This window comes from Sparus aurata, chromosome 2 (assembly GCF_900880675.1).
Source record: "Sparus aurata chromosome 2, fSpaAur1.1, whole genome shotgun sequence".
NCBI classification, from domain to species: domain Eukaryota; kingdom Metazoa; phylum Chordata; class Actinopteri; order Spariformes; family Sparidae; genus Sparus; species Sparus aurata.
The window spans coordinates 14413180-14432277 of NC_044188.1; the positions used below are offsets into that span (position 1 = coordinate 14413180).

At 41.1% G+C, this 19098-nt stretch overlaps 2 protein-coding genes and 1 long non-coding RNA gene across 7 annotated transcripts; 2 read left to right on the forward strand and 1 right to left on the reverse strand.

The window, feature by feature from the left end:
* The first annotated feature begins 742 nt into the window (after positions 1–742).
* Positions 743–9928, forward strand: fosb (FBJ murine osteosarcoma viral oncogene homolog B). 4 transcript variants are annotated; one of them, XM_030403887.1, is made up of 6 exons: positions 764–1188; positions 1586–1773; positions 3454–3837; positions 4274–4381; positions 4819–5157; positions 6259–9928. In XM_030403887.1, exons 1-6 carry the CDS (start codon positions 1125–1127, stop codon positions 6310–6312), a joined length of 1137 nt encoding a protein of 378 aa, XP_030259747.1. In that variant the 5' UTR covers positions 764–1124; the 3' UTR covers positions 6313–9928. The 4 variants fall into 4 exon arrangements, with proteins under 4 accessions (XP_030259723.1, XP_030259731.1, XP_030259747.1 ...); XM_030403881.1 differs by having other exon boundaries at positions 767–1188; positions 5318–9928; XM_030403863.1 differs by having other exon boundaries at positions 743–1188; positions 4819–9928.
* LOC115573226 (uncharacterized) lies at positions 3357–11571 on the reverse strand. The gene is made up of 2 exons (XR_003982243.1): positions 11239–11571; positions 3357–3805 (listed from the first exon to the last, which is right to left on the reverse strand). It is a non-coding gene; the product is annotated as an uncharacterized LOC115573226 (long non-coding RNA).
* On the forward strand, positions 11525–18834 carry c2h19orf47 (chromosome 2 C19orf47 homolog). Of its 2 annotated transcripts, none has more exons than XM_030403899.1 (8): positions 11525–11607; positions 12796–12883; positions 13927–14041; positions 14231–14312; positions 14984–15109; positions 15252–15401; positions 16768–16841; positions 16925–18834. In XM_030403899.1, exons 1-8 carry the CDS (start codon positions 11589–11591, stop codon positions 17504–17506), a joined length of 1236 nt encoding a protein of 411 aa, XP_030259759.1. In that variant the 5' UTR covers positions 11525–11588; the 3' UTR covers positions 17507–18834. The 2 variants fall into 2 exon arrangements, with proteins under 2 accessions (XP_030259759.1, XP_030259765.1); XM_030403905.1 differs by having other exon boundaries at positions 11526–11607; positions 15252–15326.
* Positions 18835–19098: the final 264 nt, after the last annotated feature.

The window sequence follows — 19098 nt, forward strand, 5'->3', positions numbered from 1 at the left end:
GTTTACCGATTTATGTTTTTCATTGGGTCGAATGAGGCAGCTGTTGCTGCTGTATGACACAGAGTTTTGCCTACACAAAAATCCATAAATACATTAATTTAACTGAACTATTGGGTAAATTCAGACTGCATTGTGTACAGTTTGAGGGCATTTCTCAACCTGTATTAAATCCACAAATGGCACCGTGCCTCGCTTCAGGTTTAGGGAGTGTTCACACACATGAAAAGGAGTCTTTCCTCCCATTAGACGTTAAGCTCTTGAGCGCAGAGGACTCCCGAGGGCGTGTCCTGAGAAACTTTACAGCAGGATTTCCCTTGCATGCCTGACGGGATTCCGTCCCAGAGTGACACAGATTTCTGGATGTTGCATAAATAAGCCATTGTATAGGCTATCTTCTGACATTGTTAGCTTTTACTTAAGCCCTACATGATATTGAGACAAGGAGTTGGAATATCATTTGTTTCTGAGATATAATTATTTACAAAAAATCATGTTGACGTCCATATATGGGCTGTTGATTTCCTTAAATTTTGATTTCTTAAATGATAATAAATGCTTAAGACATTATAGGAATATTACTATGTCTTCTCTTGACGTGGCCATGACATGAAAAAAAAATATTCCTATCAATATAGACGCATAGGTAGTCCTAAATAGATACTTTCCATATTTATCACTAAAGTTTCTTAAAATTTCCTTTCAGAAATTGTCAGACGGTGAGAAATATCTCGTGCCTGTGATAGTATAAAAAAAAACATCTATTATTATCCGTCGGCGAGGTGAGCTTCTGGTCCATTTCAGTGGGAGAGGGATTCCCTCAACGTCACCAAGGATACCAAACACAACAAGCACAAATATGGTCATGTACGTCAGCGGAACTCCGAGGGAGGGACTAGAAATGCCCTGGTTGTAGCCGATGAGGATGGATTCATTCATAAGACAAGATCTGCTACTGTACACCGTAAAGCTAACGTCCTCCGGCACACAGTGAACGGACTTTATGGATTTATAATCGCAAACTAAGAACAGCGCTCCGAGGATTTAAAGCTAAACGAGAGGACTTCTTAACACATTGAATCGGGACACTTCCCCCCTGATCGCGGGGAACTGGATTAAGCTTCTTCATGCAACTTTTTTGGAAAGAAACCAAGAGCATCTCACCGGAGTTTAACAGGAAGATCAGCAACTGTAAGTTAAAATTAATACTGATTATTGATTGTGGAGTGAAGTGTTTGAAATAGCCTGAGTGTTTGCTTACAGATCGCCGTGTTCGAGCGGGTGAGACACAGCTGTCCACCGCTGCCCGTCGGTCTGCACGATAAAACATCCTTGACGACAGCTTCTTACAGTTCATATTTCTGTCAGAAAATAACCAAACATGTCGTTTTGTATAAGACAAGCTGCCAGACTTGCTATTGTAGGAGACCGATCAATTCCTTTATGCAGACAAATGTGAATAGCCTCGCTGGTGGAGGGTTCGTTCAACTTGCTCTATGCGAAATGTATTAAGTATAACATCATTTTCTCCTTACAGTACCTCTTCTTTAGTAATCTTCTTGTGCGTGCCGCTGCCCTGTCGCTGCAGGTGACATCGCGCTCTCTCGGGTAACTGCAGGTGTCACTTTCTCTCTCGGTCCCTCCGGGGAAATGTACCAAGGGTTCCCCGGCGACCCAGACAACGTATCCCGTGGAAGCTCGTCTCCATCCATTGAGTCCCAGTACCTTTCATCCGTGGACTCCTTCGGGAGCCCGCCGACCACCAGTGCTCCGCAGGTATGTTGACAGTCAGTGTTAGTCATTGTTGACCTAAGAATGGAAATTAATCTGAAAAATACCTCATGGATGCAACAGGTCTGACTTATGGTCTTATGCACAGGTGAACCCGTTGACCTGTGCTCTAGCTCTTCTGTATATGGGTCTGGGTGCTTTGTTGCTAACTTTGTATGTGGTCAAATTTACCATATTTACCGTATAGTCTATAGGCTACATCGTTGACAAAACAAATATATTTTTTTACATAATTAATTTTATAGGCTACCATTACATTTAGACTATATGGTATAAAATAACAATATATATGTTTTGTATGTGGTAATTGAGCACCCCATTTGTTTAGTATATGACTTGAATGCTATTTTATAATAATAAGTCAAAACAGCATAGCCTCTAATGTTGCATTAGAATAAGAAGTTAACAAATCAGTGGGAGTGTAGCTTACTTTTTATGCCAAATGTATCAAATATTAATACAAAAGAATATAGCATGATTAAACAAAGCACTGAAATTGTAATCCAGAAATTTGACATCATATATGATGAAGATCCTCCTAAACGTTTCATAGATTCTTATCATTTGTTTATATCATGACGGAAGCCTTTTTGTTTGTGTGACTTCGTTGCTGTAGTCAGATATAAAAAGTCGCGTCAAGTATATCAACAATTCAACATAGATGTATGTCGATCTGCTGCTGATAGGGTAGCCCCGGCAGCGGCTCTCAAGCCTTGACAACGTGCTCCGTTTACAGCACGCCGCAGAACGGATGACAGACTCCTGGAACTCTCCGACGTAAGCGCCGTAGCCCCGCCTCGCCCCGCTGCTCGCTTCTCTCCTTCCACGCGCTGCGTTCTCCTCTCATAGGCCGCCGTGACGTAAATGCTTGTTCTATTTTGGAGTGCTACGTCGCGTTGCCAAGGGGAACACCGGGGGTGTGACGGGGGAGGAGGAAGAAGGAGGGGGGAGACGCTCTTCGAGAGATACGATTGGTCGAGGCAGCCGCTTTCAGAGCCGCCTGTCCCACTGTTTTAACTCGCTTTTATATGAATATTAATGATAGCTGATAATGTCCTCCTCCGGTCTGAAATAAGACAAAAGAGATGAGCGACAGATTTGAGCTTTTTAGCCGACATCGTGATGCAGGAAAAAGTTGTGTTACAGCAACAAACACTTCCTCTTGTTCCAGCAATCTACTTAAGCTATAAGTTACAATGCCATTCCTATGTATTGAATGGCTGTTATTTGTAATTTTAACAAATAAATGAACACATTTGCTAGTGCATTCATAATAATGGATCCTCAATAGCAGCACTTACAGGTTAAGTTTAACCTGCTGAAGTTGGGATGATGGCATCAATAACTCTTTTTATACATGACAAACATGTCCCAGTTGCTCATTTGGTCTAGTGGGCGCCCCATGTGTGGAGGCTGCTCGCTGCAGTGGCCCAGGATTTGGGTCCAACCTGTGGCCCTTTGCTAGATGTTGTCCCCTCCTTCATTCCACCCCTTTCCTGTAAATTCTTCAGCTATCCTGTTAAAAAAAGGCACAAAAAGCTAAAAGAAAACTAAACAAAAAACAACAGTTTCAAGCTTGTTCCTGTCTGTATTTCTGCATCTGTTTGTCTTAATTAGTTTTCTCATCTTCAGCAGCTTCATATAGTCTGTAATGCTCTTCCTCAGGAGTGTGTGTCAGCGGGAGCTGGCTTGAGCATTGTGGAAAGCGGGCCAGGGGCCAGTGTTGGAGGGGAAATGCCCAGTTCATTCGTACCAACCGTCACCGCCATCACCACCAGTCAAGACCTGCAGTGGATGGTTCAGCCAACCCTCATCTCCTCCCAGGCTTCTGGACAGAGTGGGTCCACTGGCACCACAACCATGACCCAGCCGGTGTCACTGGTGGACCCATACGACATGCCAGGTCCCAGTTACTCTTCGGGGTCTGGATTCACTCCTCCAAGTTCAGAAACTCCGGGCCCAGCTCCGGGCCCCATCCGCCAGTCCAGAACTCGTAGCCGCCGCGCTAGAGAAGAGTCTGTGAGTGAGGATGGAGATGTTGGTGTGTTAGTAAGTGTGTGTGCTTGAATGGTTTGTTTGTTGACTCTCACATGTTACATATGCAGTGCAGGTACATCATTTACATGGGCACCAAAAGGATCACACAAAGACACATCCACAAAATTTCAGGGGCACAGTTTAACAAAAAAAGACCACCCTATTTACTGTGGGATCTTCTCATATACATATACACAAACGTACTAAACAGGGAGATTGGGGCAGAGGTCAAGTATATGTAGTAGGCTATGTGGGAGGAGGGCACAAACCAGACAGAAGTTACTACCAGGGTGTGAAGAATATGTTTCAATTCTTCTTTAGCAAGAGGGAAAATTTGCTCTTAAGACAACCACAGCTGGTGTCTTCTCCGACTGCAATATGTTTATATTTTCAAGAACAAAGAAAAAACTTTTGTGCTAATCAGTGTAATTTTTCCCCTTTATTCTAGCTCACACCTGAGGAGGAAGAGAAGAGGCGTGTTCGGCGAGAGCGAAACAAGCTGGCTGCCGCCAAATGCAGAAACCGCCGACGAGAGCTCACAGACAGACTGCAGTCGGTGAGCTTGGCCCTGTTATAGTTGCCAAAATGAGTAATGATCATAATTACATACTTTCCGATACCTCCCATAGCTTTGTGGAGCGTGTTAATAAACATGTATAAGAGAGAAAATTATAGCAATGGGGAGTTAATCTGTGGTTAAGGCAATTATAGACTTCAAGATAGATTATTGTACCTAAGGTATCTACAGCCTAATTAATGCTCTCTTATGTAAGCCACCTTACATATCCAGCTGCAGGTAAGGAAGTATTTCTGCGGGGATGGATACATCCACCTCCACAAGCACTGAAGCTAAGATTTGGTGTAGCTAACCCCCCTGTCTTCTCTCTTTCTGCTTCTTTTTCTTTCTTCTTTCCTCCACCCATTTCACCCTCCTCTGTCTTGGTCCTCTGCCAAAATACCCCCGTTTCTTTCCTTTCCTGTACCTGCCCACAGGAGACAGACATACTGGAGGAGGAGAAGGCCGAGCTGGAAGCTGAGATCTCGGAGCTGCAGAAGGAGAAGGAGCGCCTGGAGTTTGTCCTGGTGGCCCACCAGCCGAACTGTAAGATCCCATACCAGGACCAACCTCAGCAAGGCTCATCGCAGCTCCCTCCGCTCCAGTCCCAGCTCCCTCCCCAGACCTTACAACCTCCTGTCTCCATTGTGGGCTTGGCTGTGAAAGAGGACTCTTTCTATCTGCCTCCTGCCTACACAGCTCATCCGGCCTCCACACAGCCCCAGCCTCCGGTTCAGCAGCAGCAAGTCCAGCAGCAGCCAGGGATAATGCAGGAGGTAGAGTTTTCTAGTTCTTTCTATGGCTCAACTGAGCCGGCACCAGGTGGGCCATGCCTCATGGCCAGCGACAGTGGTGGTGGTGGTGGTAACGATGACGCTGCGGCCATTGGCAGCTACAACACCTCATACACATCTTCATTTGTGTTCACCTACCCAGAGGGAGCCTGCGGGGTTAGTGCCAACCAGCGGAACAGCAGTAGCGAGCAGTCATCTGATTCCCTGAACTCGCCTTCGCTGCTGGCACTCTGACTGACCGACAGACACACGCGCACACATATCGACACACACACACAGTATGCTCGCTGGAAGTAGAGGCTGAGGCAAGTACATGCACAGTACCCATCAGTCTCAAAGATTGATAGAAAAAAAAAGACCAATCATTTGTTTCTGATTGGCTTAAAGTTTACACATTCTGAAATGCATTCCAATTAAGAGCCATAGAAATAGTTGCACATGAATTACATTTGATCTAACTTTGATCATTGGGCCTAAACAATAAATAATTTCTTGTTTTGTGTTATTGGAAAACCTGCAACTGGACAACAGTGAATAAACAACATTAAACACATCAAGTCCAAGTTGCCAATCTTAAGTGCTCTGAATCAACAGAGTAGTTCTCAAGAATATTCTCAATCTTGGACATGTACAGAACATTGAGTGAGTTACCACAAACTCACGTCACTCTACACTCCAACAAGCACCCGTGCCCCCAACTTGTTCCCTCTGTCGGTCGCCCCTTTTCCAGTGCTCTTGCTCTCATCCTTTTCCATCCTCTTCTACCTTCTTCCTCTCGCTGAATGTATTTGTGCAAATCTGAAAATAGGGACGAAGGACACTTTTGTTCTTTTCTTGTGGAAGACAGACCGCTGATTTCTCGCTCTTCTCTAACCCTTCATCTGCTCGACCTCCCTCTGCTTCTTCATTTGCTGCTTGGACTTGGCAAGTTGGGGATCAGAGTATCACAGCCTCCACTAAACCTTGTGCTTTCTTCTCTCGTTTTAAAAAAAAGTCTTCTTCCGTCTGCCTACCTGCCATGCGACCCATCTCTGCCCATCTCTCTCTTCTCTTCTGTCTCTTTGTTTCTCCCTCTCTCTGAAGTCTTCGACCCCCGAGAGCCCGAAGACCCCGTCCAGCCCCTGGGACCTTGAGTGAATGACGGCCCTACTAACGCGTCCTTTTGCACCCTCTCATACAAGGACATGGATGCAACCCCTCCACACAGAGGAACCTTTTTCTTGGAGCGCATTGCTCAAAGCAAAACAGTGAACAGCAGCTAGAAACATTCACACACGCACATAGACACATAATTGATGAACGCTACATGCAAGACGGATGCCACTGTCTTCTGCTGAGCCATTTTTCAATGTTCTCATGATGATTAGACACATGTTGTGAGGTCGGTTAAAAGTGAGAGTGGAGAGAGGTTTAGCAGGAAGGGAGGAAGGAAGTGCGACCAAGCTGGACAAAGGAAGAGGATGACTCTCATCCTAACCATCGATTTTTGGAACCAAATGTTGAAAACAATGAGAGAGCTAAATGTTAAAGCAAAAAAAAAAACAGAAAGAAAAAAATCTGCTCTTGCCAACTGTGTGGAAGGGTGACCTCAGTAAAAACACCTCCATACCACAGAGCCTCATCACTCTGGGCCTACATGCGCATATTCACGCCATCGCTTTGAAGTCTCTGAACTGAAGATACAGACGTTCTGTTGCAGCGCACCAGCTCCGTGTTTTTTGCTAAGAATCAATCAGATGTGAACCGATGCCTTTATTTAGAGGAGAGACGTTTCTTTCCTAGTGATTCAGACAACCTCTAAACACTGGGCTCAGTGGTCTCTGTACCTCCCCTGTTTTCTCGGTGGAGACAAGGCGGGGGTGCGATTTATTGTGAGTGCGTCCACTCTGAGGCACCTGGCCCGTTTATTTCTTTCTTTATTGAGGTTGATGTGGTGAGTGAGCACAAAGCAAGACCTGGAAACAAAAGAGGAGAACTTATGGGCTGTTGTTGTGGAGTGAGCGTCCTTTCTTTGCCTGTGAATTTGTACAATTTGTTTTTCCTGTATGTTTGAGTGAGAATTGTTATATATTTTAATGTCTATGTTTGTTTGCGTGTTTGATTGTTTTGCATTGACCTCTGCTTTCATTTGTGCCGTTGCCGTTTCTTGTTTATTTTTGTTTGTTTTGTTTTTTTTTTAATCAGGAGATTTCCTTATAACTGTTACTATTATTATTGCATTGTAACGATTGTTTCATTATTTTATTGTATTTTCATTTGGCAACTTTGGAGGCATGTTGTGCACTACAAAAAAAAAATCTGATTATAAGTCTATATGCATATACATATATACAGGTAAAATGTATATATAAGTGTATGTACCATGATTGTAAAGTATGAATGTTTGCAGATCTAAATGGGATATTTTTGTCAATGAAGAACAAGATAAAATGTTACTGAGGTTTAGTTTTAAAATAAATATTTTTCTAAAGGAACAAAAAAAAACTATAATAAATTTAAAGTACTGCCCTGTCCCTAAACATGAAGCACGATGTCACTGCCTCTATCAATGTGTATTTATGTTTTATAAACAATATAAAGCACTATCCAAGTTACATTAAATGTATGTTTATAATTATGATGTTAGAAGGTTGTGGTAACGCCTTTGTTTTGTTTGTTTGTTTTTTCTCTGTGAGGTCTGTCCCAATGCTACTGACACCTTAATGCCACTTGATCCTTCACAGATGCAAAATGAGGAAAAGAAATAGTGTGATTTAATGTCAATACACGTATTAAAAGTGTTCAGACTACAACATAACGACTAAACTGTTTCATTTAAAGGACAAAGTATTTCATACGCAGTATGCATTTCTGTCCAGTATAAACATATCACTTAAGAACTTTGTTATTTCCTAACTGAAATGTGTGTTTTAAGGATAACAGTTTTAGCCTTGATATGAACATTATCATATTTATCCATTCTTGTACTAAAACAAATATGTTGTCTAATTAACAAAAATCACTTGTGATTGTATTTGCTGGATAAGAAGCTCTATTTTCAATAAATGAAAAACATGTTTACTCAAAGAATGCCAAGATTAATCATAACATTTTTTGTTTAAATGTGGCTCTTGGTGGTCAGAAAATGGGCAGACCTCATTTTTTAAAATGTTGAATAAGGACTGTGTTTGTACAGATGTTGGAAATGCCTTTTGATTTCACTCCAAATGCAAATGTGATGAGAATATGTTCTGGTGTGAGAATAAGCATAAAACATATTCAATAGTTCTCATGTACATAGGTTTTTGTGGTGCTACTTACAGTATACTATAATGACGAGGCAGTTTCACATTGTATGGTGAAAGGTTAAACATTACTGTTACTGTGGTTCCAGACATATGAACACATTTATTGAGAATGGAAGACAATGACACAGTAAATTCCCAGCAGCTGAAGCTCTGAGAGCCCAGTAATGATTACATCATGATTTTTATCAATTGCCTGCTACATCTTTAAGTGTCATAAACAAATCCCAGAGGGCCTTTGTACTGTATCTGCACTCCACATTTACGTCCCCGATCACCACACAGCATATTAGAATCATTCCTTTGTCTAATTTCTTTGCATTGGATTTAACTGAAGTTGTCTGACTTTGTTTTTTTTTCTCTGTAAGGCACAATCAAAAAGTGGGTTGCTAATGAATTGGAAATGGTGACAAAGAAGGAAATGGAGATATATTTCGCTGCCAGCTATAAGAGGGAGAAACTGCCTGCACCCACTTGTACTGTACAATGGCTGCGTTAGCGTTAACTGAACAAGAGCTTTCCTATTTTTCTATGATGAGGTGAATGTTGCTATGTATTTCTATTTTTCCAAAAGTCCCATATATGCGTTGATTTAACATTTTCCCTGGTATAAAATGCAATACTTATGATCCTCTTGGATAAACATTATGTAGCAAATCATGCAGTGCTCAAACTGACAGCTACTATATGTCAAGTGTGATGATGTATTGCTTTAATTATTAATTTTTGTTACAATATTAAAGGTTATCCAAAATGCTTATTGTAACATTTAATTTTGAGACAATCGTCATAAACAATTGTGTTACAATATATCTTAATATATACATATATACACACATTTTATATATATATAAGTTATTTTTAATTTCATTCATTAGAAGTTCCTCCACTTCAAAAAGCCAATGCCTCTCCTAATACAGTCCTCTAATCAATGTTTCATCAAGTTTGCTATAATTTACTATGTATGCCTTTTCTGGGAGCAAAAGTTGCAATTTGTCACATCAGAAAACATGACATATATGATTTGATATGTTTAAGGTCACCACAGTGAAAGGTCCAAAGAAACTTCTAGATGTGGCATTGTCAGATGTCATGAAGGTGCTCTGATATCAAATTGTCTATTTTTTCAGTGCATATGATTTAACAGAACTTACTAGTTTTCAGCACATCGCTATCAAGTACTGTTTACTTATTTTTATAACTTGATTTACATTTTGTTTACTCCTAAAGAGGACCAAAGTCTATGACAAATTTGCCGCTTTTGCAGTCCCTGTGTCTGATCTTCTGTGTCCATAATTCAGCTTCTGGCACTTTTTGTTATCTTTGGAAAGTTTACATGGTAAAGTTTTATCTCAGTTTCTAGACTGCAAAAGTATGGTGAGCTGTCTCCTTTAATGATGGTCTGACCAAATGCCATTCATTTTCAATTTGTGAAGACAATATCTAAATAAAAAAAAACATATTATGAACTACATGTCTCTCACTTTCAAATGCTTTACCTTGATATATGCCTGATTATTTGTAAGTGTATTTTCTCTTTCAAAGTCAGTTACCATCTGTGTTACTTCAGTCAAAACTGAAAGAGATGAGCATGGACCTGACAAGTGTTCTTGTTTTTGTATGTTCAAGTTTTAGGACTCCCAACTAATGATTATTTTCATTACCTATGAATGTGTTGATTATTTTCTTTATTTTCTTGATTAATTGTGATGTCTATGAAATGTCAGAAAATGTGAGGTGAGAATACAACCATCACAATTTCCCAGAATGGAAGACATATATTATTCAGTATCAAAAGCCCTGTACACCAAAAGTGGACATAGCTTTTTTTTTTCTTTTCTTCTTTTTTTTGCTAATTTGATGGAGCAACGTAACAAACATTTGTGTGACGCACAATATTTTTTCTGCCCAAAAATGGGAAATTCATATTATACATGTATACAATACAGAGCAAAATTTCTTTCATTGAATTAGTAAGTGCAGCATCTAGTAGAAGAAGAATATGAAACTGCTGCACCTGGACAGAGACATACAATATAGACCAGAGAATCAAACATGTTGTTGCTGATGTGGTATGGACTTTTTACATAGCCTATTCAGAGGAAGACAACATGATTGCAATTTACAGCAGCACAAGTTCATTTTGCAGCTCAGCTTGCACAAGGGTTAACCTTTGCTCAATACATCTAGGATAGACCAATTAGTGGCCTAACCACCAATATTTAGAATTTTTTCCCTGACACCTTTCTAGCTTCAAACAGTGTTCCTGGGGGCATTATTTTTCTTTGAACATGATCCTACAAGTAGAATGTATGGAAATGTAATAACCAGCATACCAGCAACTTCACCAGCAAGACTATGCTGGTAGGCCAACATAATAACTGGGACCTTGCTGGTGGACCAGCTTCATCATGCTGGTCCACCAGCTAAACCAGCACCAGACCAGCACTAACCTTCCAGCAGTGTGATGAGCTCACTGATTTATCATTTGACTTATCATTTTATCTCTTTGAGCTCTGTGTATGACATAGGAGATATACATGTATATTTCATATACAGAGCTTTGAAGCATCTTTTTATTTCATTAATTGGTTTGTTTTACAGCCTTTACTGTTTTTCTTCACAGTAACCAGGTGTTGTTGTTAGCTACCTGTACGCTACCTGTCAAAGTTAGCAACCAGTTGACACAGCGGCTAACGAATCAGATATTTCCCTCAGGATTTGGTGGAGACAACCACTTTTTAAACAAAGTTGATAGGAGAGTATATATTAGACTTACATGTGTCAGCTGTCCCGAAGCATGACTCCAAGTGTTGCTCTGTATCTGCTGAATGTGTTTCCAAAAGCAACGGTTTGCAAACGGCTAAATTTCTAAATTGAAGATTTAAACGGTTAAGTCAAAGAGCGGACACTTTAAAATACGCAGGTACTGACATAAAGCATTATAAATATCCCCTCGGTTATCTTCTGAGACAATTTCGTGTGAGTTTTGCGGTCTTTGTTGCTCCCTAGCGTCCGTTAATAATACTTCAGAAGACTTTCTTCTCGGGTTTTGGGGGGAAGTTGCGTCACTGGGAGCAGCGCGATCTGTCCGGATGTAGCTGACGTCACCACACTTTCATTGTAAACATGGCGTCCGTGACAACAGGTGAGAGCATAAAGGCCCGGCTAGCCGACCTTACCACTCAGTAACGATTACACTATTTCCGCATTTCGCTGCACATCAAACATAGCCGTCCATCGAGAATGCTGTTTAGAGCTTTTAGAACCGGGTTTGTTTTGAATGGATGCGGAGAGATCGTCTTTCAATTCATGGCTGTGCTAATGCTAATGCCGAATGCTAACGCAACTAGCTAATTCATTGCTCCCGTGAATCTGTAATTTCCCTTTTATTGATTCAGTCAGACTACAAGGGAGAACTGTTAACTGATTTGTTGGCTATTATTCATCTGTGATGGTTATATAATCGTCTTATGCTAATATGAGCTAACCAGCGCTCGATCTATATCGGATCTGAAATCAGTTTCAAACTCAAATTACAATATTTGCTAAATCTAGCTTCATGAGGTAATTCTTTTGTAAAGTGTTGGGCCGTCATTTGTGGTTCTCCCTTTGCTAAAGTGTCAAACGAGATTTCAGCCACCGTGTGAGTTTCATCTCTTCAGCTATGAGTTCATCAGTCACAGTCACACCATGCTGGACATAGCCATTGTTCTGGCAGCTGTTGTGCACCCTTCACCCTGTATCTGTTACTCCAGCCATAAGACGTTTCATAATTGCTGTTATAAATAACCCCCAGCTGGTCGTGGTCACCATGTGTTAGACCTCAGCAGGCTGCTGTCTCTTCAGGTTTATGTCTCCCACTGGCGTGTGGTGCCAGCAAGGTCTCTATCCCACTCTAGTCCACAGTATTACTGAGGATGATCATCTACTGGATAGCTTTACTTTAAGCGAGCCAGTTTATTGGTTATAAAGGCTACAAATAGTATGGAACCCTTTCATTGATTGTATGATCATCAGAAAAAAATCCCAAATCTTGATAACAGCTCAGGGACAGACAAGTAAAACAGAGAGAACTTTGACTGGTTTTAGCTTCCTACATTTGATTTTCTGCTTTTCACTGTTTACATCTTTATTTTTAAATATGTTCTGTGATCTGTATTTGACACTAATACGTTAAGCAATTAATCGATTTATCTGATAAACTTAAAGTTTGAAATAAAATAGTCACAAGTTACAAGCCATAACCATTTTTTTGTTTAATTAAATCAGTTGTAAAATGCCTGTGGTATGACTACTGATGGTCTTGTATTTGTTTTTATATTCTCTTCTGAAGCCACTTCAGAGTGGATTCAGTTTTTTAAGGATGCTGGGATCCCGGCCGGCCTCGCGGTCACTTATGCAGTCTCCTTCGTCGACAACAGGTAATCTAATTCCCCTTGTTAAATAAGTTTTCTGTTTTTCATGCAAAAGCCACACTACATTGTGCTGTGATCTTGTGAGTTTCCTATGCACCCTCGCATCAGGCCATACCTGAGCTGAAAGACAACTAATTTTCAGTCTTGGGAGCAGAGAGGAAGATGGTCTCTTTCACCAACTAAGCTGTGTCAGTTAATCATTAATCCACAATATGTGATGATTAACAACTCAGGGTTCTCCCCAGAAATTCTTAGTATAGCGGCGCACCGTCTGTCCGGGGGGGGGACGTACGGACAGCCGGTCATCAACTCCGTTAGCCGGGGGACGGACGGACGCTCATCGCCGTCAGCCGGGAGCTCCTAGCCGTCAACCGGGGGACGAGGGACGGACGCTCGACACTGTCACGCGCGGAGTATAGCGGCGCTGACCGAGCGGTATAGCGGCGCAGCGCCGCTGTTCCACCGTCTGGGGAGAACCCTGCAACTAAATCATGATCTACATGTGAAAAGTATAAGTTTAGACTGTGGCTCCCCTCAGAAACCAGATCTAGTTGGCAACTGAGCGGTGTCCCAAGAAGCCCCAAACCAAAGTACATTCACCTAGAATGGCCATGATGACAAGGGAGAAATTGTAATGTTAAAGTTACTTACTTAAAAATTATTTTCAATAAAGTAGCTGGGGTCACCTATATTTGGGTTTTTTCGGTTGAGACTAACTTATATATTCAATGCCTTATGTGTCTGCGGTTTGCCCGCTTTGTAGTGGCTGGTGGGAATGGTGCCAAACAACCTCATTAAGATCATCTGACAAGATTTTATCAGCCTGAGATAAGAGAACTCAAAGCAGTACAACCACAGCATTTTGTGATAATCTGAAATGTTATGAACACAAAAACTAATTCAGTTTTTAGTCTTCTGATCATGGAAATTGTCACATTTCTTATTAAAGTTGTCTACTGAATAATTTAGCTGTAGGTGTAACTTGTTTTTCTTTAATGCAGACCGAGGAAAGTGCATGCAGTATTTTCTGATTTTTCATGTCCCTGCAGAATCAGCAAGAACATGCTGATGGATCTCAGTAAAGACATCATGATGGACCTCGGCATCACAGTCATCGGCGACATCATTGCCATTCTTAAACACGCCAAGCAGGTCTACAGGCAGGTGAGATCGGAGGTCATGAAGGATAGAGTTAGATGATGCATTTACAAATAAAATACCACTGAATCGTCTCCACTATTGTTGAATGCAGTCCTGGAGAGTGGATGTCTCTTAAAGTCACTGCTGTCTGGTCAGTGAATCACAGTCGACTGGGGGTTTATATAACTGCTGTATTATGTATTCCCTTTTCAGGACATGTGCAAAATGGCCACAGAAGCCATCTCCTCAGGACAGACCAGTGTTCAAGCTGAGCTCAGAAGAACTGCCAATACTCGTAAGTATCTACATCTGACTTATCTACATCAAGTTCACAACAAAACAATGATTGGTCTATGATGCATTTTGTCATTCATATCATTTATACTTTTTTCCTTCTCGTTTCATCCAACATTTGACATTGCTAAATTGTTATGAGACAACCAAGTGACCTGTATATCAGCCCAGCCAGAAGTAATATGAATGTTTTCAAGCTTCATTTAACCTGGAACTCCCTTGAGATTAATATATCTTTTTTGAAGAAGACCTGCTGTACTTGATTTTGAGAAGAAGTCCTCACATCTATTGACAACATATGTGTGTTTACTGGCTGTATTTGTCATTGTGATGTCAAGCGGTCTAGGGCATAATGAAGGGTAACTGTTACCATAAGGGATAAAGGTAAATCAGCCTAAAAATCTAACCTAATCTAATGTTACACAAACAAACTGCACCTCTTAGTGTGCCACTGTCCAGGTTTTACAAGACCTTCCGTTCTTCAAGAGGTGCTCTCATGCATGCACTTTTAATTTTATCATGTCGAGAAATGCTTCACACATTGCAGAATGTAACTGTGAAGCCCAGCTGTCCTCTGATCTCGTCTCTGAGACAGAACATGAAGAGTTCGTGTAGGAAATGAGCCAAATCACGACTACTGTTCTCGTTCTCTCATTTTTTTCTTTTGCTCAGCTGCCACTCGTATGATTGCCAATGCTTTGAGCCATGACTCCCCGCCGGCCACTCCAGCCCGTCGACCTGACAACCGCTTGTCCGTCACTGTGTCCAACATGCAAGCAAACAAGAGTGGCAAAGCAGGTAGATATTATGGAAGACTCCTTTTACCCCTTCAGTCCTGTATTTCCTGTCCTTCTTGAGCCTCGAGTCCTGTCTTCTTTTCTTTTCATTTTATTTTTTCTTCAACCTTTGTCTAATCCTCATGTACCCACCACTTTGTCAGTTATAAGTCAGCCAGCGGATGAGGGGAACGGTTTGCCAGGAGTGAAGCGCCGACGTGTGACCGCTGAGATGGAAGGCAAGTACATCATCAACATGCCCAAAGGCACCACGCCTCGTACACGTCGCATCCTGGCCCAGCAGGCCAAGAAAGGTAGGCCTGACCCAGTGGCCTTGTCGACAAACGCTCGAGTAACGCTACTGCTCACCACAACTAATCAATATTTAAAGTTTTCATGGACTTTTTTCATAATAAAAGTGAATAAGGTGACTGGTAAAGAGAGCATGATTTACGTTCATGCATTTCTGTCATGTTTAATTTTTTGTCTTAACTAGCACTTCCCACTGCACCTATAATTAATCCCTCTGTCAAAACTTGTTTCCTCCTTTGTCTTACATCACTTTTACCTGATTGTAAAAACATTTTAGTTTTAGTTAGTTGGTTCTGTTACTGAAAAGAGTTTCAAAAGTCTTGTAATATTGAAATGAAACGGTCCCACCATCAACTGTATGTCTCCCAGGGCTGAAATTACCATAAGATCATCATTCATCATCAAATTTAAAAACAGCTAGTTAAAATAAACAAAGCAACAGTATATATTGGTTGCTGTGTGTATAAATGTAATCTGTAAACCTTATTTTTTGCATTTGCATTTATGGTAACTATTAAGATGTGATGATTATGATGATGATGATAAAGGCTTTGAAATTCTGGAGATTGTTAGTTTAGGCTCAAATGTTGCTTGAATTTTACTCTTACAAAGCTGTAAGAAGGCTATAATCCGCTCATAATACTATTCATATTCATTCTGTGAAAGAAAGGCATTTATAATGTAAACAGAAAACTCAAATCAAAGCTCAAGTTAAAGCTCTGTCACATGACACATTTAAAACTAGAACCCCCGGGCCAACATGTCAACATAAAGGCCAAATTTCACAACATAGTGCATGCACGGATGTAATAGAAATGTTAGGAATAAAGATAATATTTACTGTAATAAAGTACAAATGCTCGTAAGTTCTTCAACCTTCACAAAGCACATTTTAATCCACAAATAGTTGTAAAACTAAAGATTTGATACTATGATACTTTGAGGTTAGGTTTTTATGATCTAACTGTTTTTTGTGGTCTAATGTGGTCAACCTGCTCAATTGAAGCAGCTACTCAAGCTTGTGGAAATAAATCTGTTTTATTTGTTTCAGGACTAATGCACTGAAATATTAAGATAAAGAATTATTTTGATAAAGCTTTTAACACCTCTTCAGTGTAAAGGTAAGAGACTGTTGCACACTGCAGCCCTCTCAGCAGTGTTGTCTTAAAAAACTAGATCAGCACAACAGTTGTAAAGTTTTCTTCCGTTTCTGGTATGGTCTTGTGGAATTTCTTTTATTGTTTTCTAACTGATTATTTTATCAGTCACTAATGAGCTATCAAAACGTAAACCAAACCTAACACAGTAAAGCTGTCACCGTAATTGCTGTGTAAAACGTACTAATTGCCTTTTGTTCTACTTTGAAAGGTTTTAAACGCACCTCTGTGTTTGAAAGACTGGGGGCTGAATCGAAGGCAGACACAACAACAAGCAATAACAAGGTAAGACCTGTCAGTATTTTGTGATAGCTCTCATTATATTATTTGGATACAAGTTCTGTGCTCATGGTGCTCATGTTCTGCAGCCCACCGGTGTGTTCAGTCGTCTGGACAGAAGGGGGGAGGAGGAGAAGCCTGGCAAAATGTCTGGAAACATGGATGTAGAAGACGAGGACGACAGTGACGGAGACGGATCGGTCCTCCAGTATGCTGGTGTCCTCAAGAGACCACCTCCCTCCCAGAAGAAGGAGCCAGCTGCAAAACCAGCCCCGACCACACTGCGCCGCCTCGGAGGCAAATTCAAACTACCTCCCTCTGACACCCCCACGTCATCTTCCTCTAATGGCCTCCCCCCCGCCAAGATTAGTGTGCTTCAGAGACTGGGTAAGCTCCCCGTCACACACCAGGGCAAGGCTGTGTCGCTAATACCTGCTGCCACACAGGACAACAGGGTGACTACCAGCACCAGGGCCAGAGCCCAGGAGAGACTGACCATAGCAAGCCCCAAGGTCACCAGCAGCACCGGGGCTGGAGCAGCAGCAGCAGCAGCAGCAGCAGCAGCAGGAGGAGGAGGAGGAGGAGGAGGAGGAGGAGGAGAGCCTGTGGGGGCCCAGATGGACGTGAGGGCTATCAGTGTTTTTAAGAGACTGGGCAACAAGAAAACCTAACGCAAACAAATTCTCAGACTCTTTGTATACGTCCTTTATAGAATTTGTATCACCGCCTTTTTGCAATTATCAGGACTGAAGATTGGAGCCTGAGTGTATGGACTATTTTGATGCTATGTTGTGGCTTTAGGATTAGATAAAAAATATTGTTTTTTCTTTTTCTTTTCTTTTCTTTTTTTTTTACACTTGTCTTGCTGCCATTGGAATATCACCTTCGTTTAGCGTTCAAGCTTTTGATTTGAGGACTCAAAGTTCTCTGCGTATCAACCAGAAAGGTATTTATCTTGTCTCAGTCATATCTACCATTTATCATTTTTAAAAAACATATATATTTAACTATATCCGTTAGCTTAAGGCATGAGCATGACCTCAACCTGGCTGCCTTCATGGTGGTTTTAATTTTACCCTGTAACTTCACATATAAGGATGCTGCTGCCTGAACTTCCCTTTTTAACAGAGTTCTCCCCCAGGATGAGTATGTGGTGATTTTATTGATATTTGCCAGAAACGTAATTGTGTCTCTCAAAGATTATCTGATGTAAAGGTCGAGATAGAAGTTTTGTAACACCTCAGGCCACCAAAGTTAAAAACACAGCAGTCGGACATCAAGCTAGCTATGAGGCATTGGTTAAGTCTTTCTAGTTCTTGTTACCTTCACCACCTCAAAATTACCTCCTGTGTAGTGTTTTGAAAGTAGGAAATGTATAGATGTGCTGATGAAAGGCTTCTTGATATCAGTGAGTTAACACAGAAAGACCTCTTGGAACACTTGAATCAAGGAAAAGGCACCGCACCTCCTCCTCCTCCTCCTGGAGTAGAAGGTCACACCTCTGAACTAAAGACACCCATGTCAACTTTTCTATCATGGTACAGAGCATTTTCTATAGCCACGTACTTGAAGGACGGATCAGTAGAATGTTGTTTATTTTCAGATGCAATGTATAGATTTGTTAGACTTGATTTCAGACGGCACAGAAACTGCTCTGCTGCATATTTTTCTATGTGGGCATTCTTGTATCCAGTATCCATGTAATGAAACTCAGAGATGCCATCAGACCTGGTGTCAGGGGGCCACCGTAGCTCTCAGTTGATAGCTCACCTTTACCCATCTTTAAGACTTCACACCAGAATTTTGTTACACTGTAAATATTTGAAATGTTTAAAATCACACTGAGGAATTTTATTGTTTTAAAAACAAAGAAGAGCAAAAGACACCGTGAAATGTCATGTTTTTAAAAAAAAAAAAAAAGATTTCGAGGAAAAAAAGTTCTGAACTTGGAGAAAGTGTGCTTGGAAAATAATTAAAAGAGAAAAAGGGTCCAAACGTGTTTGCTGTTCTGTTTTCTTTTTCTCTCTGTGAAGGAGGCGTTTATGGCGCATGTCACTGGCACAAACTGTATTCTGCAAATCTTTCAAACATCGACATGACAGCAAAGTCAATATTTATATTCCCCTGGAACATTTAGCTGATCATTTATCAATAAACCCATTCAAGTACCACTGCCCTCATAATTAGGGCTGCTGCTGCATAATGTTGGGTGGGCTGTCAGACTTCTGTTAATGATGTCCATCAAAGGAAGCCTCTGCACTCT

Coding starts and splice junctions, on each gene's coding strand:
- fosb (XM_030403863.1), top strand. CDS start 1,125: ATGCAACTTTTTTGGAAAGAAACCAAGAGCATCTCACCGGAGTTTAAC. Junction 3,838..4,273: donor ATGGAGATGTTGGTGTGTTA/GTAAGTGTGTGT, acceptor CCTTTATTCTAG/CTCACACCTGAGGAGGAAGA. Junction 4,382..4,818: donor TCACAGACAGACTGCAGTCG/GTGAGCTTGGCC, acceptor ACCTGCCCACAG/GAGACAGACATACTGGAGGA.
- c2h19orf47 (XM_030403899.1), top strand. Junction 12,884..13,926: donor GTCTCCTTCGTCGACAACAG/GTAATCTAATTC, acceptor ATGTCCCTGCAG/AATCAGCAAGAACATGCTGA. Junction 14,042..14,230: donor CCAAGCAGGTCTACAGGCAG/GTGAGATCGGAG, acceptor TTCCCTTTTCAG/GACATGTGCAAAATGGCCAC.